This window comes from Agelaius phoeniceus, chromosome Z, assembly GCF_051311805.1.
Source record: "Agelaius phoeniceus isolate bAgePho1 chromosome Z, bAgePho1.hap1, whole genome shotgun sequence".
NCBI classification, from domain to species: domain Eukaryota; kingdom Metazoa; phylum Chordata; class Aves; order Passeriformes; family Icteridae; genus Agelaius; species Agelaius phoeniceus.
In genome coordinates this window covers 25,533,311-25,560,296 of record NC_135303.1, presented here as the reverse complement: position 1 = coordinate 25,560,296, position 26,986 = coordinate 25,533,311, and the positions used below count along the sequence as shown (strand labels likewise).

At 41.6% G+C, this 26,986-nt stretch overlaps 1 protein-coding gene and 1 long non-coding RNA gene across 3 annotated transcripts in view; one reads left to right on the top strand and one right to left on the bottom strand.

Moving 5' to 3' along the window:
- The window catches only part of CEMIP2 (cell migration inducing hyaluronidase 2), a 49,880-nt gene extending 25,801 nt beyond the window's left edge, over positions 1 to 24,079 (bottom strand). The window contains exons 1-6 of one of the 2 annotated variants that reach the window (XM_054652632.2): positions 23,842 to 24,079; positions 11,217 to 11,553; positions 6,713 to 6,853; positions 5,873 to 6,434; positions 2,586 to 2,755; positions 1,135 to 1,323 (exon numbers count right to left, since the gene is read on the bottom strand). In XM_054652632.2, the coding sequence (XP_054508607.2) occupies positions 1,135 to 1,323; positions 2,586 to 2,755; positions 5,873 to 6,434; positions 6,713 to 6,853; positions 11,217 to 11,541 (1,387 nt within the window). In that variant the 5' untranslated portion in view covers positions 11,542 to 11,553; positions 23,842 to 24,079. Of the gene's footprint in view, positions 1 to 1,134; positions 1,324 to 2,585; positions 2,756 to 5,872; positions 6,435 to 6,712; positions 6,854 to 11,216; positions 11,554 to 18,104; positions 23,560 to 23,841 lie in introns of those variants that run through there. The other variant, XM_077171041.1, reaches the window with a different exon arrangement.
- A 74-nt stretch (positions 24,080 to 24,153) lies between these two features.
- LOC143691947 (uncharacterized) lies at positions 24,154 to 25,029 on the top strand. Its single transcript, XR_013179748.1, has 3 exons — positions 24,154 to 24,432; positions 24,522 to 24,677; positions 24,870 to 25,029. It is a non-coding gene; the product is annotated as an uncharacterized LOC143691947 (long non-coding RNA).
- Positions 25,030 to 26,986: the final 1,957 nt, after the last annotated feature.

Sequence of the window (26,986 nt, the reverse complement as noted above, 5' to 3'; positions counted from 1 at the left end):
CGTGGATATACTTTCCTCACACTTGAGATTCCTCAATGCAGTACAACATACATGACCCGTGCTAACAAATGTGAGAGAAGCAAATTTCACCACCACCAGGACAGCCAGACTGGCAATCCCTTAAGGCAGAGGTGTACAGGGAAATCTGAGGGTGTTGACAGAGAACTTCCCAGTATGATGAAGAGCACTTTGAAGAAGAGGAAGTTGCACTGTGCAGAAATTAATGGGACAAAACCAGACTGAAAAGAGCACCCATGAGCTGCTGCAAACTAACACTGCAGAACAACACTTGTTAGTTTGTGCTAAGGACTGATGCTGCAGCCCACCAGGAGTGAGAAGGGAAGCTCCAGACCAGAAGCTGGAGGACACGAAGGGGGAGGGTGGTACCATGGAGCAGGTGTGGAGCAGCAGAAGGAAAACAGAGACGCCAGCATAGCTGGCAAGCCAGTCCCAGGGGAGGCTCTTGTGATGTCAAGCAGAATGACTCAGATAATAAAAAGGAAATGGTCAACAACATGCATGACCATTTACTTGTGCATCACACCCAAAAGAAAAACAGATTGCAACTACTCAGGGATATCCTGTGAGAGCAGAATCTTGGAAGGGCCACTTATTTTATAACCATTTTGTTGGGGAGGTGGTAAAAAGGAGACTGAGGGAAAGGAGGAAAAAAAAAAAGCTATGGGTTCAAAGATTGCAATTTTTTCCTTCCTGTTTTCATTTCTACTTTTTTTAGTAACAACAGAAAAAAATTATAATGATACCAGTTCAAAAGACAAGAGTGACACTAAAGGCAAGAGAAACAAGAATGACCACAACAGCTATTCAAGCATGTGAAAAGACAGAAAGGAGCCAAGGAAGGAAAACAAGCCTAACCCCACTGGAAAAAAAAAAAAAAAGGTATTCAATGAGCCTGGGAAGAAATGTGAAAGAAAAGTTAGCATGGTGAGCTGTGAGGCAGACCTGACATACTGAGTCATTTCATAACAAGGAGAATTACACATCCGTGTATGTGGTAACAAAGCCATACAGCGATTTGAGAAAAGGCTGCTCTTTACTGCTGACACTGCAAGGGCCTGTCCAGCAGCAAACACATACTTCACACTGATCTTCAGGTGGTGACTGCTCTCATACCTTTGACTTTAACCTGATGCTTGGTGCACTCTGTGCAGGGAAGGAGGGTGAATTCCTCTGTCTGATACATTGAATAGTCTGTGCTCGCAACCACAATCCTGTCTCCAGGCTCCCAACTACTAACATCATCCAGAAGGTTCAGTATTACTCCACCCACCGCTTCCACCTGGAAGCCTGATATTGGGACACCTAATTAAAAAATAAAAGAAAAGGAAACAAAGATTATACTCGCCTTTATATGAAACAATTCCCAAGAAGATACTAACAAAATATATAAGACATTTTGCAGGCCCCAAAGCCCTCAAAGTACAGCTCTTCCCTCAAACATGCCAGTGTGAGATGTCTTTACAGCTTGCTTACTTATTGGATCTCAAACAAAGCAAAGGGAAAACACAGAAACTAATGGTGACTGGAATAAACCATGATTTTTTTTTTCTTCAAAAAACCCTAGTATCATATGGCAATAATTTGTAGGTCCAGCTACCTCTGCTTTTTTCAAGTGACATTTTTTTGCTGTTTTAAACTGTACAGATGTAATCAAGGACATGGAAAACAAAATAGAGGACTTTCTTTTCTAAGCACAACTAATGGAAGAGTTTGGCAGACTAAGTAGCATACACATAGACTTTCACTGGCTCATGATGAATTTGCAAAAGTTCAGCCACTTTTGCTAACTCTTGAATCTAATGCTACAGCACCAGTAAGTAAAAGACGTATTTTGGTAGATTTTTTTTTTTTAATGTAAGTCTTTACATTTTCATGGGGCTATCAAGAACAGTAAAGGAGTAGTACCAAATAGCTCAACTGCCTAACAAATAAATTTATAACTACCATAAAAAAATTTTGAGGAAACACAATAGCATTTAGTAATTCTAAAAACAGAAAGGGATTATTACCCATAAAAACACAGATCTAAGATATCTTAAATCAAAAAAAAAAAAAAGGATAAAAGCAAGCAAGTGGTAGGTCTTCTAGCTTTTTATACCACGGATTCAACTTTGTACCTGAACAGCTGCCTAAAATTCAGCACTCTAAGAGCAACCAAAAATCGTAACAAGAATAAAAACTTTCTTTTGGCTTCTAAAGTTTGGGTTGTGTTTTTCTTTTTTTTGTACCATAATCAACATCTCAGAAGCTGAAAATCTACATGATCTGCCAGATTATGAAAATGAATTTTAAAAGTGTCAAAACTTATTAGACTCCTATCTTCATCTAAATATACTTGAATTTAAGACTCAATATTATGCTGCTCACACATTATATACAAACAGAGTGAGAAATAGGTAGTACTGAAGAATTGTGTTCTCCTATTTCATCCATAGCAAGAGAAAACAACTTATAGGAGCATTCAAAAATTTAAATTACAACCAGAAGTTTTAGTGAAAAAACAGCATATGAAGTATTTTTTTCTTTTTCCCTCAAATGTAGAATTTCACAAAACACTTTCCTACCATCATTCCATTCGCTGTAAGCTCTCACAACGAACTTCTGACCATCCACTGTGAAAAACTCTTTCTGAGCAAGAGCTTTCCCACCAGTGCTGTGGTTTTCATAGTTTCTCACTGATTCATTACAGGAAGAATTTCCACCACCTATGACACCAACTAAAGCCCAGGCTTGCCTGTGAAAATCAAAAGTAAATGTTTAAATATAATGGCCCTTTCAAAATTCTTTACAAAACCAGGAAAGGCAAGGAGTATAGAGATCATAAAAAACCCTTTTGCTTGCTCTTCCAAATTAATTTTAAAATGCAACTTCAAAATGTAGAAGGAAATGGGCAGATGTAACAGCAGTGGAAAAAAAGTTTAAAATAACTGGGAGTCATACACACAAATTGGCAGACAAGAACTCTTACTGGAGAGGGCTTTCATATACATTTCTAGTAAAACATTCAACAAGATACACATTTTTCCAAAGCAAATTGCTAGAGATGTGTGACAAAAGTCACACAGGATCCTACTCCCAAACAACTTTAGCAGGGCCCAGGAAGAGCAGGAGTCCGTGCCAATGTTCCTGCCATTTGCCAGCAACACCCCAAAGGAGCAGTCAGGACTCCAGAGGACCACAGGTTCCTCAGGCCAGGAGGGATGGACACAGCCAGCACCACCACAGCCACTGGTGCTCACCCCCATGCCAGACAGGCAACAGCTTTTGAATCTTTCAGGGTGCTCAGAACCAGAAAAGGAAATGCATGCTGTTACACAACTTTCATACAATATAGCACTCATGTGTGAGTGGTTGGAAATTGAAAGCAAACCATGCACCACAGATAGCTGCCACCAAGTTAAAAAAAAACAAGTTTATTTTGCTGTCCTTTACTGCTCTGTAATGCCATAACCATGTGTGCAAAGAAGCAGTAGAGATCATCATAAAAAAGCCAGACAATTTTAAATCATTAAAGTTGAATCATTCACCCCAAGTGAAAACAGCTGGATTGCAGTCTGTTGCTAATGATTAATTCAAAGGCAGATATTAAACCCACCTTCAATCCAGTTGCCTTGATTTTAACCCTTCTTGATGTTTGTGTTGATTGGGATCAAAAAGCCAAACAATACTTTAGCATTAACATGTTCACAGAAATACATAAACATACATGTTTACAGAAGTACCTACTGGGCTAGCTTTTTAGTAGCAGCAGCAAACAAGCTGAACATTTCACATACCAACATTTAAAATAAAGTTTTTTTGATGCATGTTTTGCATTCTATGTGTTGGTGGAAGAAGTAGAAGGGGAGAGGGTTGTAATGGAGTATTCACCCCCATGCTGATATCTTTTTCACTACCATGAGAGGTTTAAGAAAATGACCTGCTTTTCCTGAGCAACCCATCAGGGACAGCTTCTTGCCTATCTTCCACTGCAGAACAGTTTTATGTGTTTACAGAGCTTTTATCAACTAAGGAAAGCAGACAAGGATCAGTTCCACGGGGAGGCAAAAAAGGCAGCTTTTTCCCAGTTACATGATGCAGTTCCTCATTTCAGACAAACTGTGAGGAGGTCATGGGCAGAGACAAATCCCAGAAACATACACCTCTCAGGACATGCTGGGCTGGCTGCACCACAGTCTGAGCAATGTGAAGCCATACAGGCTTTGCTGCTTTCAGGAACTGGTATTCTACTATAGAGCATCCAGGTCCTGGCACTTTTGGCCAAACTGCTTCAGAGGCAAGAGCATTCCATTCCACACCCCTGTGCTTACACAGCCAGGGACACAAATGTAATCCTGATGGGAACTGAGGTCAGAACATGCCATCCTGACTGACACGCCTTTGCCAAAGCACAGGGAGGAAACTAACTGGAATCCAGATGTCAGGGGATAGCAAGGGATAAGAATAGAACGGAAAAACCAAATGACCAATTTCCTGGAAAACACTGGACAATACAAAGAGGTTATACAACACCATCCCAATAGAACAACAACAAACTGGGTATACTTTGCACTTATATTGTTAACTCAGAATCACAGATTCATTAGGCTGGACAATACCTCTAAGATCATCAAGTCTAGCCTTTGACCAATGGCCACCTTGTCAACTAGACCATGGTACCAAGTACCATATCCAGTCATTTCCTGAACACCTCCAGGGATGATGACTCCACCATCTCCCTGGACAGTCTGTTCCAATGCTTAATAACCCTTTCCCTTAAGAAATTTCTCCTATGTTAAACTGTAAAACTCTCCTGATGTAGTTTAAGGTTACATCCTCTTGTTCTGTCACTGGTTGCCTAGAAAAAGATGCTGACCCCCACCAGGCTTGTAGAGAGCAAATAAGGCCCCTCTGAACCTCCTTTAGTGCAGGCTAAACATTCTCAGCTCCCTCAGCAGCCCTTCATATGACTTACTACACTCTAGACTCTTCCCCAGCTCCATTGCCCTTCTCTGGACACACTCCAGCACATCAGTATTGTAGTAAGGGGCCCAGAACTGGACACAGGACTCAAGGGGTGGCTTCACCAGTGCCCAGTACAGCACTGCCATGGTCCTGCTGGCCACACTATTGCTGATACTAGCCAGGACCTTCATGGCCATGAGGGCACATTGCTTTGTGCTGCCCAGAGCAGAGTGGACAACCCTCTGTGGCACAAAGCCAAATTCAGAACATGCACTGCAAAAAGCCATTTGCAACAACAAAATGAAGAGCAATGAGGAGCAGTGTAAGTTTCTTGCTTTAATAACTCCTGTTATACTTTTTCTACTGTCTCACCATCCAAATCCTGGCCAATTGAAAGGAATGGTCAAAAGACAGAAACACCTTGTAACTGCATTTCAACCATAAAATAATTTGACAGGTCAGCTCCTGTGAGAACTCTATGGAGAGGTAACATACTTTTATTTCAACAGTGCAGGAGTATGAATAAGATGTTGATACCTGGGATTAGTATCCCTTAGAAATAACATTTTGGGTTAGAAGGAACCTTAGAGATCCTTTAGTTGCACTCATTGCTCTTCCAATGTCATACAATTAAAAGCTTCACCTAGCAAGTGTTACCTGTCTATGTCTTAGTTTAATTTCTATAAAGAACAGTGAAAGCAAGTAATTTTGAGTAAGTAAAAAAGTATGTCACACAGACACCAGTCTCTGCACTGTACTGCTAACTGAATACTATTACTGCAGCTCTACGTACAACACAAGAACTCTCTGAAAACTTTATGATAAACTGTCAAAGTTTAACAAATCCCCCACAGCAGAATCTGCATGTCATCTTTAATCAACACAAAGGGGAAAATAAATTACTTACCTGTAACTTAATCCTCTGACAAACCTACTTCCCAGAAGATTTTGAATAGTCACTCTGGTTTCCTCCAAAAGATTTTTAGCAGCTGAATCTCCTACAGCAATAGCAATAATGCGACCAGGATGCCCATTTTTCAGTAAGTTCTGGAGCTTTAAGCTTTCCTCTGCAAATTCATGAGTATCAAACTTCAGCACTTCCAAAACCTCCGCTGTATCCTGATCGATCACTCTAACATTTAGTCCTCGGGAAAAATTCTTTTTAAATGTGTAATGACCATAGGCCAGCCCTGAGAAATATATAGTCTTTGACAGAAGAGTCCATGATAACTTCTGGTGCCCGTGCAACTCCAACGTTCCTTCAGGGCCCACACCAATAAATTTTTTGCCAAATTCTGGCATATCAGCACCTTCGTTTGACTTCCCATACAAAATAATAGTTGCTTTGGATTTATAGCGGCATTTCTCTGCTCCAACATGAAGCATTCCACCATCCTTTATCAGGATAAATCGAGTTCTCAAGGTAATATTTTTAGAACCTTCTTTATCATCACCAAAAACAAGTAAACCTAAAGGAAAAAAAATATTTCTGTACATCAAAGCAAAATTCAGAGAGACTCAAATAACCACATTTTGCAGAAAGAACAAGAGAAAAATTACAGATTTATTTTCACACCCATGAATTAAGCTGTTATGCTCTTACATGTATTTAAGAATACGTGAGAAAGTAACTACTACCAATTGTGATTCATCTTCCTAAGCATTTGCTGGTTTATTTTTTGTGCAATCACAGAAGTAAAAAATATGCAGGACACTGAAGCAAGGTGTTCATCTTGCTTTTTCATACCTCCATCCTGTATAACTATAGAGTGTACTGTAGCATCTGAGTTCAGACGAAACAAATCCCCTTTTTTGATAATAACTTGTTTTTCAGGATCTTTTCCAGGGCTCCAGTTTTTAAGGCGAGGATTCTGATCAGGACAATTCTCTGCAATACAATGTGAAAACATTTTAAAAAACAAACATCATCACACCAATCAAGGCAGCATTAGGATGAACAGAAGTAAGAAAGGGTCAGTCACCCACAAAGGACTCCCACATCCTTTTGTGGTTTTGACACAGCAGTCATTGCATTTGATTAGCCAAAAAGACACCTGAAAAACAGCCAAAGTATCGGGGTAAGAAAGCATTCTGTACTGAATTAAACTAGTATTGACCACACGTTGACCATAGATACTTTGGAACCCCATGTGATTTTTCTCTTATTTGCTAGGTCACCTGTTATAGATAAGAAGAGATAAGCAGAATGCAGTCAGACAGAGAGCAATCACTGAGCACTGAAAGCCTTAGGGCAGCTAACTAGGCTAACATGGTTATAGAGCATCTAAATATCCCACCCCCTCAAGGTCTCAACCTTATGAGAAAGGCTGATCCCTTCTTACTTTTAAGCATTTAAATCATTCTCTCAGTGGAAGTTTGCAGGAGGGACAAGACTCCCAGAAGATATTTAGTATAAAACCTAAGATATTTAGTATAAACCTAGCTAGAGCAGTTTCCCGGGACATGAGACATTTGGATCTAACATAAACATTTGTACCCCTTAGGAAGTCAGCTTAAATATCAGGCTACAAACAAGAGCAAAGACACACGCAATCCTTGCTGAAAGCCATGACACCACACAGGCTATAAACTGAGCTACAAGGCCAGGGAAGAAGAGACAACAGCAAGAAGTGACAGGCTTGTATGATTTCAGACAAAGTTACAGCAATGTAGTATTTATACCACGCACCTCTTTAACAAATTAAGCATCTGAGTAATGTGGAAGCATAGACACACTATAAAAACTGGAAAGCAGATTCCTTGGCTTATCTTATCAAAATTAAAAATGAAAATTAAAAAATTTAAAGATATTTTTCCTGTGCAAAAGACAACCAAAAAGTTGCCAAAATAAAGATGTTAGCAGGCCAACTGAGGTTAACAGCCAAAATAGCCTTTTCACATCCTGTCTTCTGAAGAAATACACCCACACTTCTGAAGTACTACTTCAGAAGCAAAAAGCTATCAGAAATAGTCCATTCTTGCAATAACTAAAGAAACCAAAACCTATCCACAAGTTTAATACAAGCCAGCCTTAGTTTTGCAAACAGAAATGTTTTTCCTTTGGTATTAACTGTCCGCATTTCAAATCCCTCCCAACTCAGGAAAGCCACATAAACCAAGATTTGACTACCAGTGGGGAAAAATTAGCAAACTGCAGAAAGGGCAGAAGGCAGACAAGTAGTATTATGATAATAAAAACAAAATAAAATCTTTTGGGAGGAACCTATGAAGACAGCTTTCAGAAAATGTAATTCAACATGAAGAAAAACTGAAAAGCCAGGAGAGCTGCACTCAGCAAGACTGCTGAGCATTCAGTAGATAAAGGCAAGTCTACTGCCTGACTCATGCAGAGTCCCTAATCCCTTTTCCCCAGACACCACACACACAAGCACTGTGAAGAAACACTTATTTCCTGGCCGGTAGCAAAGGGCAGCCGTGAGGAAACCATGAGTCAGCAACCTGATGACTTCTGCTTAGTGTGATTCACAGAAGAAAAGATCTAGTGAACATGTATTTTCCTTTTGAATCAGAAAGAAGACGTATAAAACAGTGAATAAAAAAAAAAGAAAATATTTTAAAATCTATTGTACATTACAATCCAGCAAGAAAGCTATCAGAATCAGAACCAGGCACTCTTGTAAAGTAAACATGCTTTAGGGGCACAGTGGGTCAACTTTTTGGCAAGCAGATCAGAGGTTTAGCAAAAGTATTTTGAAATTCTCCCTTAGCAGTTGTGGTGGGCCACATGAACACATCAAATATTTAGAACTTCACCATATGTTATCTCCAAAATTATGAAGTAGATTTTACAGATAACAGTTACTGCCTTTAAAGTTAAATAAAAACAGAAGTACAGAGCAGAAACTGTTAGGTAGTGATGATCTTGCCAAATTTAGGCACCCATGTTGAAAATTTTTCAAGTCAAGCCTCTGCTTCAAACATTTCTGTAAAAATGGGTCAGCATTCCTTCAGGTTTAGTAGCTTCTATTGGAGCTGAGGGGCAAAGTAGAATTTCTGCAAGTAGTGGAGGAAAAGTACACCATCCCCCCCACAAGAAAGCATCCTGACCAAAAAAAAAGTCCAATGCTAGAACCTTTCATGGAGAGAAATTTGACAGGAGAAAAAGATAAGCAGGGAACAGTTCTCAAGATACAACTAAATAGTTACTTTCTACTTGTTTAGACACCATGCCTAGAACTCTTAAGGCCTCTGGGAAAAACTTATCAGTGTTATATTATGCTCAGCAGAAGTTTGTAAGACTTTGGCAGCTACATTTCAGCTACATTTTCTGAGGATCCTGTTTACTCTAGGCAAGGTCCAGCTGAGAGCTGGAAGAGTGAAGAACTTTTCCCTGTCTCCCCAGCTTAACCTTGCATCAGAGGCCTGGGGAAATGGGGAAGGAAATTGCATTTCCATTGATCTCCAGTGTTCAGGACTCCTTAGATGAGTCAGGAATACAGAAGCATGGTGGAAACAGAAACCAGCTGATAAGCAAGAACAGAAATGCTGACAAGCAGCATCTTCCCTTCGGGGAAAGTACGGTAGAGGTTTAGAATTTACATGCATTTACTACCAAGTGCCACATTCCTTCCACTGCCTTTTAAACAGCCATTAAAAGTTCTGACAATATGGATTTCCAACTAGTCCCGAAGAAAAGCACACCTAAGTGGAACAGGTGTTGATCACTGTAGTACCACACGTGCTTGGGTCAGAGCTATTATGTTTATGCACATTAACATTTCAAACTGCTGGGAAACTTTTGGGGAGTTTCTGCAACATCCATACTGCAAGATTAAAACATCAGCCAGGCTTTCCTTAGTCCCTGTAGGAGTTTCTCTTGTGTCAGGGTTTCACAGTATCACAGAATAAATAGGGTTGGAAGGGAGCACAGTGGGTCATCTGGTCCAGCCTCCCTGCTTAAGCAGAGTCATCCCAGAGCACATTGCATGGAATTGCGTTCAGACAGTTGTGGAGTAGCTCCAGTGATACTCCACAGCCTCTCTGGGCAATCTGCTCCAGCTTAAGGTCACTCACACAGTAAAATTCTTCCTCATATTAAGGTGGAGCTTCTTATTAACTCTTGCCTTACTGCACAACAACACCGAGAAGAGCCTGGCTGCACTCCAAAATACTTCAGAGTGTTAACTGGTAAGTCACCCTCCAGTCTCCTCTGGAATCTGCAACCAAAGTACTTAATGCATATGTACCCATTACCAGCAGTATGTATCATAACAGAGGAATGATCCTCCACTTACTAGTCCCTAAGGTTTTGTTATTTTCCTTCGTAATTTATTAGGAAAGTTCAGCAACTTCACCCAAGGAGGTATCTCAGCAAGCCACCACAAAGAGCATTTCAGTTGGATATGTGCATTTATTTTGTACTGTCATCTGAAACCTTCAGTTGGTTATCTGATTTGTTCAGCCTATGTTGCACTGACTTTGGAAACAGCATCTTTTTGATTACTATGTCAAAAGCCACTGAGAAGTCTGTTATTACAGTAGCCAACAGTTTCAATTCAAAATCTTGTTTAGTTTCTAGAAAGCTTCTGACTTCCAAACAAAGTCACCAAAACAACCCACACTCCAAACCGTACTACCAATATTTAGCAACTACGCCTCATACCATCTTCTAGGAGTAATTGACTAGAGGGATGTACACTTTGTGGTCACATGACCTGTTGATGCCTTAAAACAACTGACACATTTCAGAGATTCTCCAAATTCCAAAAGAGTTGCCCAGTTTTCTAAGATGAGCTGAAAACAAAAAGTCAGGGCTAATATATAAAAGAGGTCCCTGCCCAATTTGCATATAAACAAAACAAACACATACTATTAGCATAGGTTCTCAAAGACTTTTAAATAATTTGACTTTAACACTTTTTTACTATCTTCCTTAGTTACTGCTGAAACAGACAGGATTTAGTTTTGTCTACAATTCATGAACAGATGAGACAGCTTCTGCAGATACAAATAACTATGCTTATAAAACATTCATGCCTCTTTCTCCCCTCACCATTAATCTTTATTTACTGCTATGTCTTTCTGTTTCATGTAGGTAAATTAAACCATATGTAATAAAAACAACAGTGATAACAAAAAAGGAGCTGATCTTTGCCCCCAGTCTCTGCCTCCTCTGATCTTAAAATCACAGTGAGTGTCCTATTATCTTTCAACAATAATCCTGACGCTAAATTATTGAGTTATGTTCACAGGTAGTGTAACTTCTAGGATGATTTTCTTAATGAACTTACCATCTGGAGCATACTTTGAAGCTATTCCCAAAAAAATCCCCAGTGCAACAAAAAGTGAAAGGCTAGAAACGGCAGAACAAATAAGAGTATTTTTGTGTCTGTTGGCTTCTGCATGTCGGCGGTGCTGCTCCACTGGTAAGGACGGGAGTCTTGTCTGGGCTTCCTGTCTCACCGAGGTAAATTCTGCTGCAGCATGGCTCTGTGAAGGCGGCGGGGGACGGAGAGGGGCAATTCTCCCCGGGACGTACCCCGAAGACCTGTGACTGCTCCCGTTCTGAGGACGGAGGAATGCCGGGGAGCTCCCCCTGGTATCAGTGCCTTGCATGTTATAAAGTCACTGGAACACACACACAGAGGGAAAAAATGAAGAGACAGGTTTTCAGAATACAGATCAAAATGCATGAAAAGAAATAACAGCAAAAGGCAATTTTAAGCCACCTATGTCAAGAACAGCCACTGAAGCTGTGAATATTTACAAAGTATCTGTTACTCAGTCACTACTGGTCACTTGCCATGGTATAAGCGCATGGAACAACATATGCGTCTTCAACACAAACTCAAAAGCACGTGGTGAGGGAACCCAGTACAACACAGACCATTTCTTCATAGTTCCAGTGGGTACTTTTCACTGAGTATTTTCACAGTTAACTTGTATTATGAGATTAAGAAATCAGATGAACAATGAGAAACCTAGCAACCCCTGCTTCCCCACAGTTATGCAAAGAATGTCTAAATGTATTTTTTCTGTACACAGAAGCTGAACAAACTCCTCACTTTCCCTTACGGAAAAGAAGCTTAAAAAGATAAGCCTGCCTTCTACAATGGAAGCCCTAAAAGCTGTTTAAATTAAAATACCAAGTACCTTTTTATTTCTAGTCATGCTGATGCAACTTCGTCAACACTTTTAATAAGCTGAGGTGCATAGAGCCAAAAAACGCTTGATTTACTAACAGCAAGATTCAATTGATAGTAAAGGTACATCAGGAATTGTTCTCTAAGTTACCTACATCTTATTCAGGAAACCTTGTGATTTTTTGCTGCTGAGATACCTGGGTTTGGACACAAAGCCTGGAAGCAACATGCTTGCTCCAGATCTCTGTACCTATTCCCCAGAAGTGAGTACTGCTTTTATTTCAGTTACTAGTATTGTCCATCTTTCTTCTGAAGCATACCAAGAAGAAAGCATACCAGTGCCATCCCTGCCTGGCCCATCCTCAGCAGCAGCTCTAACTCACCACTCTAGTTTAAGAGACAAACCTGCATTTGATTGTTTTCTCTGGTTTTCCAGTCAACAGTGTTGCACAGAGTATTCACAAAGCTGGCATAATTTTTTTTAATCTCCATTATGATTAACACTTCTTATAGATGAAATTTTTTGAGAAGGATGCTCAAGTTTCAGTTAACTGAAACCTAACTTTTGAAACTAAATCCTGAAGGGGATTTAGGCATAGGTCATGTGCATTGAACAGCAAAGTGTAGGAAAAATAAAAACTACTAATTATGGAAGAGTATAAAGATCCTCTTTCTGTTCCATTAACAAAGGGAAGTCTGAGCCATACTCTGAAGTGTCAGGCACGCTGATGAAGGAGAAATGTGACAACTGTAATCTTATTCTGAGACGCAGCAAAGGAGCCTTTTGTTCCACATGCTGCAAAATCTGATAGTTCACTGTTTCCAGGAAAAAGAGCTGTTACTATAAAACAGGCTAGATTACCCTTTCATGGGAGACAATGCATCTCCAGATGCATGCACAATGACAATGAAGGCACAGAAACATTAACTGGAGTAGCTATCCCAGAGTGCAAAAATTATTCCAAGTCCTCCAGAAGTGCTTCTTGCACCTGTTCATTATAACAAATTAATTTTCAGCATTCTCCTTTCTGTTCTTTGACAAACCAAATCCTCTGCTCTCACACTTAACTGCCCAACCAGTTATGTGCACTGTAGAACAGTTTGCTTTAACCTCATATGCTTTTACTCAACTTACCACCTCTCAGAAATGAAAGTAATCTCTGTGTTTTGGATGTGGTAATAAAAGCTGGGTAGAGATGGAGCTTTTCAGGTAGTTCAAGGATAGTATCTATATCTAGCTAAACAAATGCTGGACTAGCTTCTTAATTAAACATTTTAAGAAATCTGATCCAGCATTGAGATTTTCTCTTTTTTTATGGTTTGAAACCCCAACTCCTTAAACTTGGCTAATTTTTTAGTTAGGACATTTTTCTGTGACACTGACAAAATTATTACAGTGTTCATTATAGTGTAATATCAACAGTTAAAAAGTTTTTAAACTACTCAGCTATAGCAACTGAATCCAGATTGGCTATGCAAGAATTGAAACAGTTTTACAAAATAATTTTCCCACAATTCTTCCCACCAAGCCCTCCTAAAGTACTGCCAGACCTCTAAAGAAATAACAAAAAAAACCCCAAACAAAAAACATTAATTACAGCAGCCATTGGAAACACTCGTGTCATATTTCAAACATATTTTGTGTTGTACAAAGCATTCTGCTTTGTTAACAACCCTCATTTTGGCAATTGTAGAAGGTTTTCAACTGTCCCACTCAAGTGAAAACACAGGTCACCCCAAGGATGGGTGGGAAAGAGATAGTAGAATTGCTGTCTTAACCATTACAAAATAAAAATTACACTAAATAAAACACAATTACACAAAATAAAAATTACACTAAGCCAATAAGGAGCTACTCAGTACATTCTAAACTCACCATACGGTTTTCCATTACAACAGGAGTAACCATTGCAATGCTTTCTTCCCTCATCATGCGTTATTTGAAATTCTCTAGCTGAAAAAGGATATCTTCTATCTTGTAGAGAAGCTACTAACTTTTTTGAAAGATAGACTGATAATCTGATTCAAATTATTGGCTTGTTTATTTCCATTCTGTGGAATACTTCAGAGAGCACCACATAAAAGCAAGTATATTAATTGTCTGTATGGCCAGTTATGCACCAGAGAATAATGCAATTATTTGGCTGCAGGAATACAGTTTGTGTGTCACAAATATAGCACAAATTTTACTCTGCAAATGCATTTACAGAGTGAAATGCAGGACAAAATACCCAAACTGCTGAACTATTTAAATACCACATTGAAAATTCCTATGCATCTGAATTTTCCCATGTTTACATTTGACCTGTGCCTATGCCATGTCTCATAAGGAACTCATGATCTGGGCATCTCTTCCTGATGGCCTGTCCCAGACAAGAACATCTCTCACTTTTGCCATTGTACTGTGGTACACAGAATGGTGCCACAAATTTTACTTTGCAGCTTGCTTCAGAGTGCTTTCAATAACAGTTAAGTTCTCACACCATATTCAACCAATTAGCTAACATTTGTACAGAGCTCTATCTGTACAAATGTGTTCTTTGTCATGCCATTTAAAAATGCTGCTTTCTCACTACTCCCAAATTTTTTGCACGTCAGCTTTCAACAAAGTATTATGCAAGATTTTAAATCCATTATTCAACACAGCTTTTAGTCAGAGCCACACTTAAGCATGTGCCTCAAGCCCATCAGTAAGACGGAAGCTTCCCTGCACAGACTCGGCTGGAGGATCTCAGATGCTTCAGCCCACGATGTATCTGGAGTATCTCAGATATTGCCACCCATCTGCTGGATGACTGCACTATTTGCATATTGCTCTTTTGCAAGAGTAGTGCAACTCCACACAATCCAGATTTCTGCTCATCCACCCCTTCCTACAGCATGAGCAAGCAAACAATTACTTCTCATACTGCTCACATCAGCCAAGCCAGCTTAAACTAGCTTAAATTAAAAAAAAAAACAAACCAAAAAGGTTTATTTTGCACAGCTTCCAAGTGAAAACAGTGAATACCTGCAAGTCTGGATACGTCAACAGAACAACTGAGCAAACAGATGTGGACAGCAAACCCCAGCTTGCAGACAGCAGTGAGCCGCTGAACAGGCTGCAACATCTCCCGTCTCCTCAAGTATTCCTTCACCACTTTTAACTTGTGCCACTACCACACTCTCATACAAGCCCACATTGTTCCACACGGTCAGAAACTGGAAACATATGCACTGTACAACCAGGGCATAACATATGAACCTCCTGAGACACGACTGCGCGCTCGGAAGCAAGTAGTGTGCTTATCCATTACTCATTTTGGGGCTGGTTTCCTGGAAAGAAATTGGCTTATTTTACCAGATAATTCAAAATGTCACATGACACCACCCAAAAAGTGGGAAAAAAATCAAGATATTTTACACTTCTGTGTTGTCAAATGCTAAGTGTAATAGAACATGTCAAACATGCTAATAAACTCCCACACCTGCACCATCTGAAAATGTTGTACAGAATGTTTGCTTACTTCATAATTCATGCCTCTCTTTAAGCACATCTTAAGGATCATAGGTCTTAAAAATAAAATAAAAGAAACCAGAAAAAATGACACACTTCTGTTGATCTGGGCCATCAAACTACACCAGCTCTAGTGCTGACCTATTACCACACTGTCTAGTCTCAGAGCATACAATTACCGCTAAGGAAAAGACTGAGCAAAGGGTGGAGGAAAACACATACACAAAAAATTATTTCCCCATGCAACACAGTAGTAAATTTGCAAACATTAAGCTGAGTGCATGTGTCGATCTGTTGGAAGGTAGGAGGGTTCTGTAGAGAGACCTCGGAATGATTGGATGGGTGGGCAGAGTCCAATAAAATGAGTTTAATAAAAAGTTTAATAAGTCCAAGTGCCAAGTCCTACATTTTGGCCACAATAATCCCCTGCAATGCTACAGTCTGGAGACAGTGTGTCTGGACAGAGGCCAGGCAGAAAGGGACCTGGGGGTGCTGGTTGACAGCCAGCTGAACATGAGCCAGCAGTGTGCCCTGGGAGCCAAGAAGGCCAATGGCATCCTGGCCTGTATCAGGAACACTGTGGCCAGCAGGAGCAGGGAGGTCATTCTTCCCCTGTACTCAGCACTGGTGAGGCCACACCTTGAGTGCTGTGTCCAGTTCTGGGTCCCTCAGTTTGGGAAGGATGTTGAGATGCTTGAGCGTGTCCAGAGGTGGGAAATGAGGCTGGTGAGGGGCCTGGAACACAAACCCTGTGAGGAGTGACTGAGAGAGCTGGGGGTGTTCAGCCTGGAGAAAAGGAGACTTGCTCTCTATCTAAAGGATATCTCTATCTACTGTAAAGGAGACTCACTCTTATCACACTCTACACCTTCCTGAAAGGTGGTTGCAGTCAGGTGGGGGTGGGTCTCTTCCTCCAGGCAGCAACTGACAGAACAAGAGGACACAGTCTTAAGCTGCACCAAGCTTAAGTTGGCTATAAGAAAAAGCTTTTTACAGAAAAAGTGTTAAAATACTGGAATGGTGTGCCCATGGAGGTAGTGGAGTCACCATCGCTGGACGTGTTTAAAAAAACACTGGATGTGGCAGTTGGTGCTATGGCTTAGCTGAGGTGTGTTAGGGCATGGGTTGGACTTGATGATCTTGAAGGTCTGTTCCAACCTAATGATTCTGTACCACAAAAGTTATTACTACTTTCCTGGTAGAGGCACTTGTCTGGTATAAAACCAAAGTGCAGTGAGAAACCCATGAAAAGGGAAAGGGACAAGAAATCAGTATTAACAAGCTCCTAATTAGAAACAATTACTGAACAGAATGTGATGTCAGGCAAGCTCCTAAAGCATGACATGCACACCTTTGTAGACCTCCGAGCTGGTCAACCACAACAGAAATACAAATTTCAATGCTTCAAGTGTCTTGGAAGTCCTCAGGTCAACAAATCACCTCACCAGTAAGAACAATTCTAGACAGGGTGCCCACATGTTTTCTTCCCTGGTTTCACAATTTCTCCTCCTGCCTCATTCTGAAATTACACCTATTCACTAAGACAACAGACAGCATATTGGAAGGAACCTACTTTTCCACCCATGTACAAAAGCTGGAAAGAGTATGTGCACAGCAAAATGCACTGCTAAGTTAAGTAACTGTTGGAAATCACAATATTTAGAACAGCCTGAAAAATCTCAACTGAGTTACAAAGAAAAACCTTTAGAAACTCTACTGACATCTAGACACACGTGTTTTCTGCATGCCTCCAACAAGTTTTCTCCTATGCTCCACATTTTCAGAAGAAAATTAGAGCATAAACCAGCAAGAAATAGAGATATAAGAATGGTAAAAGTTACAAAACTTAGAAGATAAGCTCTGAATTTCCTGCGTAGCAATTAATAATCTTTAGCGAATTACTTGGCATGTAGAAAACATGTAAAATTGCAAGGTCTGTATTTCTTAAACCAATTCTTTCAAAGTATAGAATCACAGAACCACTTTAGTACCATGCATCAAGAAACAGAAGTGAAACCATGCATTATATTTACAGTATAAGAGAAGGCTTATAGATAGAAATAACCTTCGTCAGCTAGTCTAGTGAAATCTTGGAGAACACAAGCCTCTCTCCAGTTCAGAAGAAATTTCAAACTTATATACAAGCAGGGAAAGTTGAACTACATATGTTTAGGTGATAGGCAAAACAATTAAGCTATTATCTATGGATTAGAAAGGACAATGAGGTGAGGGGTAGAGGATGGTGAAAAGATTGCATTCCAAGGGAAATAGGTAAATAAACACTCTGGAATAGAACTTGTCTGTGGGAATAAGTACGAAATTATGGTCAAGTAAAACCACTCCCACATTGACAGCTGACAGCATGTAGGAGAGCCATGAATTTCATTGCTATCCTCTTGTGCAGGTATTTGGCAGATCACCATTAAGGATGAGACAAAGACTGAGGGTATTTGTACAATAAAAATGGTTCCCTGCTCCAAAGACAACTGGGCTTTTGTCCTTGAGATACAGTTTGTGTGAGCAGGCTCTGCAGCACTCACCTGTTTCACTTACAGAGCATTTGATGCAGCAGATGAAGTATCTGATCTTGCAGAAAGTTTATGTACAAAACCTGGGGATTTTTGTAGTGCTGCAGATATGCATCTTGCTGCAGAAACTGAAGGGACATGTTTTTTCCAGTTCCTAGACACCAAACATGTAGGTAAGCTTTCAAGAATTCTAAGTTGACCAGTAGACACTGCAATTTTCAGTCTGCTCAAGTAGAACTGTAGTAGCTTCAGATTTTGCCCATTGAAACAAAGAAACAAGCCAGCAGGCACAGAAAACTGTAGTCAGCATTTCTAAAACAGTATCTGACACTTCCAGTGAGTTCTACTTTCCTGCCCTTTGTTTCTTTTTGACACAGTTTATCTTTGTAAATTATAAATTGGTGGAAGTCTATTCCGTTTTTCATTCACTATTTAAAAAATAGTATATTCTGCTGGAGGAAACCATGTAGAAACAAATGAATTATCAACAACTTAAATACAGCACATCCAAGAGCACACTAGGAAATATGGCATGTGCCGAAATAGGCAAAATGAATGGAATCATTTTTACTACTCCACTTTCAGAAATTAAATGTTTAATAATTTGTGTAAGAGATCAAGAGTGGAAACTTGCATTTTAGTCACCCATCTGTCATTAGCTTGCTGCATGAGTCACAGATTACTTGGGCCCCAAGCCCGTAACATGAGCAAAAAAGCGGTCACCAGCCTCACAGGGACATTGTGAGGGTTAGTTTAGAGAACGCTTTGGCCTCAGCTCAGTAATGCATCTGAGTACAAGTCTACTTTTAAGTAAATAAATAGCTACACTTAAGTCAACAACTTTCACATGAAAGTGATGGATTTGCCACATTCACCTTAGGGAACCTGAATAAGATGGTAGGGAAAAATCCAAATAAAAATCAGGGAAAAACATTTAAACTACTTCTCATACGGACAATAAGAAATGGTATACAGATATCTGCAGTCTCTAGAAAAACACAAATCCCAATCTAACAACTACAACCTAGGACTTCAAAGCAGAAAATTTTTTATGTAATGGTAATACACTTCAGAGAGGTGAAGTTGAGTTCTGGCACTACCTTGAATCACTGGGCCTACAACCCTACTCCAAAGAGAAGGACAGTAAGATTATATATCTATTAGTAAATTAGAAAAGCTCTTATAAATAGATTATAGGCATATATGAAAGTACAGACTTTCATACAGACATATATGCAGTGGGGAAAAGAATCAGATCCGATATTTAGCTTCAGTAAACTGACATACGCAAAGCATTCCTGAGTGTATTCACATAATCACTTAATCATCAAAGGGTTGTCATCTTTAAGTTGTATTTAAAACAAGAATCAGAATAATAACAGTCTCTTCCATATCAGCATGTGGATTTCTTTCTTTTGCAAAGCTGTTAAGTTCTTAGAATTTTTTCTTCAGTCCAACTCAAGCTTCAGTAAATGAAATGTCACCCCTCATTCTGCATACTTGAAGGACTGCCTCAGCAGATTTTAACTGTGCATCAACCACAAAAAAAATGCTGCTTGAAAAACTGAATTGTTGGAGTTGCACACCCACATTCTTTTGTCTTGCCTTTGTAAAAGCCAAGTTAAATGAGTCGGCATTAAAAAATAATTATGAGCTGCAAATCACATCCAGTAAGAACTCTTTGAATCCCCAAAGGACTCTTCATACTGGTAATGGATGATTAAGAGAGAGGCTATATGTCACTAGGTCCATAGAATCAGAAGTAGCTGGTAGAATGCAAAAAACATTTCATGCCTCTTCCCAGGAGGAAAAAAAAAAAGCTGACACAGACATCTTTGAACCTGTCTCAGTACTATATGCTTTGGACATCAAGCACTTACACAGGTTCAGGGAACAACAAGGTTGCAGAAGATAATAATTCAGTTGAGGAGTATTGGATAAATAACACTGCCCCGAGTTTAGGAAGTCCTTGAAACACAAGCTGGAAGCAGTAGCATCACAATGCAGTAGCTTCACCAGATGACTATTACTCACCACTGTCAGACCCTGGGTAATTGCCTGGATGGACACTAGGCCTGATGCGATGTGGTCATTCCTCTACCACACTTTAAGACCTCATTTACCTGTCTTTCACCTTCACTTTTCTAAAATCACCTCTCCTCCTCTAAGGACCAAATCCCCCTCAACTCAGCCACTGCAACTGCCTGCTGAGATCAGCAACACAAAATACACCTTTACCTGATCACTTACATTAATATGCCACACTGATTGATACACAGTAGCTGAAATATAGTACAGTTTTCATTTTGCTGTAGGAATTGTGGCAATGTAGCAGAAGGGCACAGCACGTACCAGCTAAAGTATGAGGGCTCAAAGTCTTGTGAAAAGAGTTTCTACTGATGAACTAAGAAGAGTAACTTGACTGTGTATCTGAATGCCAACCTAATCCATGGCTCTAAGTATCTCAGAAATTTCAGAACTACATGAGTTGAAACCTGGTGAAAAAGGAACAGTGACTTACGCAATATGATACCTTTGTAGAATTTTGTGACAGAAAAAACATGCTATAATTCTCCTTTTGTAAAAAACACAAACAGCATATCTGGGGTATCTCAAAACAGCAAAATCTCAATCTTCAAACAGCAAAACAAAGCCCAGTAATCCACCATTAGTTATACATTCTACTGAGCTAGTGGCTACACTCATATTTTGGCTTACCTACAGTGAATTCCATTCTAGGAAACTCCAAGAACTCTGCACCCTACTGCCAAGTACTGCAACATCCTGCCAGGTATAGCTAGTCATCTTGCATGACTGCACTACTCCTTTTTACATGTTCTTCTTAATCCCATGTGCCAAAAAGATAGAAGAGCTACTAGCACATCCCTTCCACTAACCTACTTCACAACAAAGCAATAAAATCAGTCACAAGTTCTAAAGTATGCATTCTTCAATGCCTTCAGTATTTTCTTTCCATATTGGCAAATACGTCACTTTTCTCCCTCAGATCTTTGCTCAACTTTTCTACTCCTTTTCCAATTTCTCAGTATTACTATTCCATGAAATCTGTGGATTTCTACACCCACATCTACAAATAATTCATTCCCATTTGTCTTGCCAAAAATATCTCAATTAAATCAACAGTGAAATCCCTTTTGGTAAAAATAAGCTGAGAATGTATCAAGTCTAATCACAGTTTGACTCCAAACAAGAAACTGCAATTTACAACACAGACTTTAATCATGTTTTGATGCATACTGTAGGTGATTCTATGGAACAGCCTTACCAATGCAAAGCATGAACCTTACTGATATACTTCAGATTATATTCTTATGATTTAATTTTTTAATATACAGAAAGCAAGATTTACTAGGTGACAATTTCCCACTAATTTCTGTCTGAAGTTTTTAAATCACTGGTGCATGCACACAGAAGGTAAAGAACAGTTCATCACAAATACTGTGGGACAACTTTCCCTGAAGTCACGCACGGTGTGGCCCATCAGCCAAGGAGCTCCGTCAGCTGCAGGGCAGAGGTAGCAGACGTGTCCCTTACAGCATCAGCCTCCAGCAGACAATGGGGACCAGGGTCCCTCTCCTCCCCGGCTCCCCCCAGCTCCAGTACAAGGCAGAATCAAGAGGAGATGGAGCTCCTGTCCTAGCACAGAGAGTAGCCAGAGCCATCCCACAGGCACAGAAACAAACAGCTCCGTCCTATTCAACAGGTAAGATAAATAAAACTGAGTCACTGCTCATTTTCTGCAAACAAGACTTCCACAGCAAGAAACTGGAGTTACCTCAAAATATACAAAACCAGTCTGCTAAAACTGTTTAATGAAACTTCTGAAACTCACTGGACATATAATAAAGGAAGCTAATGACTGTCCTTTGTATTTAAAGTTATCCATAATTAAATAACATTTCTAGTCCCAACTGTCCAAGGCATGCAGACATTTCTTCACAGCCTTGGTGGTAAGAATGTTGTTTTGAAGTATTTAAATAAGACTGAAAAGCACCTATCCCACTGCCCCCTGTCATTACTTAACTTCCACTGAAGTACAAACTATTCAAATATGTATCAACCCAAACTAAAAAAAAAAAAAAAGAAAGAAAAGCTGTAAAATAACCAAAGCAGCCCCACAACTTGTGTTCTATCTAATTTCATATTCATACCTAAAGTAAAAACAACCTTTTTTTGGTCCCCTGGTTTGTAAACTTGGAAGAAAAGTGAACTGTACCACCAAAAGGTAACTTCCAGTCGCAGGACCTGTAAAAGCTAGGAATGTTCAGAGGATTTCATAGGCCCTTCAGTAATCAATAGCTTTTACACACAGGGGCCACCATCTTCTACTAGTTAGTGTCTCTATCAACTAGCAACAAGTCAGACGAACTGGCTGAAAGCCTTCAGCCAATCCTTAATACCACTTTCCCCAAAAATACCATGGGAAAACGTTTTAATATTTGTAATTAAAAAACCCACAGTGTGCCACTGGAAAACATATATCCCCATCTCAAAACAGCACACACCACCACAGCTCCTGCTGAGACCAGACACTGAACTCCAGAAGACACTCAGCATGGACCCCACAAGACTCCTTGTCTTTGTCCTTTTCCCTCCACACTCGCTTTCTTCTTCCTGAATCCCTTTGTGTTTGCAGGTATTTCTCATGCTTTACATATAACTTATTTCTCTGGCCTCCCTGCCTAGCTCAAGTCCCTGACATAGTCTGCTGAATGCTGTATTAGTAAAGAGAGTGCAGGAGGAGCAGGCCCAACAAACTTGATCAGAAGACTTCACATTTGTGCAGGCAGTGTTCAAGATCCATGTAGACAAAGCATCTCGAAGAGCTGCAGACTCCTAAGAACAAAGATGAACCTCCCTTCTCCTTACTGCTACCATGGGCCATTTCACATCAGTAGCTAAGCCACTGCAAACCTTTTTCTGTGATTCATGAAAACAGAATAATGCCACAAAAAAGCACCAAGTACTACTTTATCCTCCATATTACATTGTCTTTGTCTGCTATTCTGCTTTTAGAACCACTCAAAAATATAAAATCCCTTTCAAGGAAACTGTATCACTAAATGCACACTTAAGTACCAACAAGGTCATAATCTTCAGCACACAGCCCTCATCTAGCTGTGATGTAGCACAAATGCAGTGCATTAATCGCTGCACACCCTCCTTTCTTAGAGGGGCAGGGATGATGTACAGCTCCCACTGTTTCTTCCGTGCCTCCGGGCAAATGAAGCAGCTGTTGGTTATCAGTCACAAGGACGGCATTCCACGACAGCCCATGCTCTCGGCGATGCCTGTGACAAGTCCCAGCGCAGCCACGCCGCGATGCGGACCCGAGCCCGGTCGCTCTCCACCGCGACCGCGGCAGCACCGGACTGGGCGCGCCAACAAAGCCGCGGCTCCGTGAGCGCGGCCCCGCCGCCGCACCTGCCGCGGGCCCGCCGGGCCCACACCTGCCGGGCCCGCGCGGCCCCGGGCGACCCCTCAGTGCAGCCGCGCCCGCCGCCGCCCGGCCCTCCCCGCCCCGCCGCCGGCTGCTGCTGCTGCCGCCCCCGCTCCCTCCTTCCCTCCCTCTGCTCCCTCCTTCCCTCCCCTCCCGCCGGCCCCGGGAACAAAAGAGGCCAGTGCGGCGGAGCCCGGCCGCCCGGGCGCGGCGGCTCGGCCCACGCCCCAGCCGGCCCGGCACGGCCCGGCCCCGCGCTGGCTCCGGCCAGGCCGGGCGCGCTCTCACCTGGGCCCGGCGCGGCGGCGCGCTCGGGGCGGCGGCGGCGCGCTCAGGGCGGCGGCATAGCGCTCCCCGCCCCGGACACGGCGGGAGGCCGCCGGCTGCTCGCCAACCCCGCCGCTCCCCGCCTCGGCTGCCGCCCTTACGCAATTGGCAGCGGCCGCAAGCCCCGCGGGGCGACCCAGATCGCGGGCCCCGAGCGGAGGCGGCCGAGCCCCACCGCCGCTGCCCCGCCTCCCGCCCTCCCGCCACCCCCGCGCCGGGGGAGGAGCGGGGCCGCCCCCACCGCCCGCCCGCCCGCCCCTCGCCCGGCCCGGCCCGGCCGCAGCTCCGCGCTGCGCTCCGCGGGTGCCGCGCTGCCCGGCCCGAGCCTGGCGCGCTTCCTTTCCCGCAGGACTGCATCCCTTCGGCCTCCCGCTGCTGCCGGGGGACCCAGGCGCCGCCTCCTGCAGCACCCGGGCCTGGGGGGCAAGAGGAAGCAGGGGGGTACTTTGCATCCGTGCCCTGACCTACGGCTCTTCTCTGGGCAGAGTGGAAAAGAGCTGATATTCAGTTCAAATACTGGACGCACCGTTAGATGCCGATGTCCGTGTTAAAGTAATAGTAACAACAGCAGTAGTACTACTACTAATAATAATGATAATAATACTTGTAATAATAGTAATTCCACAGTTATAAACGCGCAGGTGCTGCCTGGGCGGTGTGGAATGTGCGCGAGGAACGAGAGCCAGGCGACAGCAGGGAGGAGAGGCTGTGCTGTCTCCGGAGGGGAGGGATGCAGGGACACCCGGAGCGCGTGAGAGGCGGCAGCAGCAGAGAGCAGAGACACGCGGCGGCTGTCGGTACGTGCGGGCTGCACAGAGTTACTTACGGCGGCTGTAGTCCGGGCAGTCTGACCAGGGGAAAGAGCCGACTGAAGAACCTGATTCCGCTTTCTGATTTGCTTTTTTGTTTTGTTTTGTTTTAACTTTGTTTCGAGTTCTATTGTTTTTTAAGTAAAATCAAACTAAAGTCCAAAATGTTCTGAATTTCAGGGAACCCCTGGCTGAAGCTGTTACCCAGCAAAGACCATCAGTTGGTATAGACATTCAAGAGGGACCGTGAAGCCTCAGTCCGCCTCAGGCTGTCAGCTTTGATGCAAATCTGACAACGGGCTTCTCTTAAGTTTGGGACCTCCCACCATTTCCGTGCTGCAAGGTTGGGCCACACTCATTACTAATGAGCCAGTGGAAAAAAAAAAAAAAAAAAAAAAAGAAAAAAGCATTCCCTGATCGGATTCAAGATGGGTCAATGAAATGCTTCGGGAAACACAAGCATTTCCCGACATGGTTATTTCCTTGGGTATATTCCAAACAGATGAAGTCAAAGTGATAACTCACTTGTATGTCTATGAACACTGCCCTGCTAACTTTGCCTCTAGCGATTTCCTCTTTGTTTAAAGCATAGTAAGCATAGCCTGTGTGGTGAGGTGTACTTGTAGCACATGGAGACATCTAGCGCCTAAATAACAGACTGCAAATCAGCTTCATTAATCTGAAATCTTGGAGATGACAGTCGGACCCATTGCTTGCAATGTTTCACCCCAGGGCTGCAGGGTGCTGAGCAGTTTTACTGCAAACCATCGCACCACTGGATAGCAGCTGTCCTTGGGCAGGGAGCACGGTGGAAGGAGCACTGCACTAGCTCAGGAGGAGACTGTGACTGCAGCTCTGCTGCACAGTTTGAGCTTCAGGCCTAAGAGTTACAGCAGTAATTGACTCAAGACAGAGATTTGCCTGTATACACACAAAATAGATGGAGACAGTTCCTAACTTGCCTTTGTCACTAAACCACAGAGAGGAAAGCCTGTAGGTGTATGAATAACACAATTTCATCTTGGCTTTTACAGTGTGTCTCTACTTCTATTCTTCCTTTGTTAGGCCAGGAGCACAATCATTCTAACACATGTAATTGTAAAACTTTGACTCTTTTCAACAAACATATGCAAACTGAATACTTACATTTGCCTATTACTTTGTCTGGAATTAAACTGAAGGTAAGCACTGCTTATCTACTAGAAAGATATTAGTCCAGGAACAGAAATTATTTACTTTTCTTATATACTTGTCTAAAGAAAGAAGAAATACAGACTGCTGATCAACATTCTCAGCCAGAAGCCTGAAAAAAAGGTTGTTTTCGTTATACCCAAGTATTAATGTTTTTGCCAGTACTACTATATAGGGGCATAAGGTAAAACATTTCTACATACTTAAATAGTCTGCAACTAAATATATTGCATTAGGTATGTGTGTAGGAGTGCACACATATGTATATTTTAGGCAACCCACATAATACATTCTTTTTAGTCTCAGGCAGGCCACAAACACCTTTGAGCTATAAAAGCACTAGATCATAGGACCATAGAAAAAAATAAGGCTGGAAAAGACCTTTAAGATCATTAAGTCCAACTGTCAACCTAGCACCACAAGCATATTCACCATTAAACCATGTCCTCAAGCACCATATCCACAGTTTTTTTGAACACTTCCAGAGATAGTGACTCCAACACACTTAACAATCCTTTCTGTGAAAAAGAAAATCCAAAAATTTAGTCTAAACCTCCTCTGGTGCAACTTGATAGCATTTCCTCTCATCCTGCCACTTGTTATCCAGGAGAAAAGACTGACACCCACCTCACTATGACCTCCTTTTAGGCAGCTTCAGATGTCTTACAGAATGGAATTATCACCAAACAACAATAATGCTTTTAAATGATGGATACACTTGAATAAAACAATCCCTAAACCCTGTAAGTATGTAAAATGTTGGACTTTGAAATTTCCTGAGTATTTGAAATCTCTCTATCAAACCCAAATGATGCACTAAAGCATTAGTGCATCTCCATTTCATATCACTTGCTTTTTTATGCTGCTTTGGGTTTCAGCAGACAAATCATTAAACTGAAGTTTAAAAATGACAAAAGATGGACTTGAAAGAGATGATGGATGCCATCACTATGGTCTGATGATTTTAAAATAAGCAAGAAGGAAGCAGCTTTTGTCCTTCTGAATAAAAAGAGGTACTAGGAGAGAGGAAGGAGCAAGTTAGGAAGCAACAGGTGGGAGTAAGTAGTATAGGCAGTTACCAGTTAAAATTATGTCCTATTCTCTCA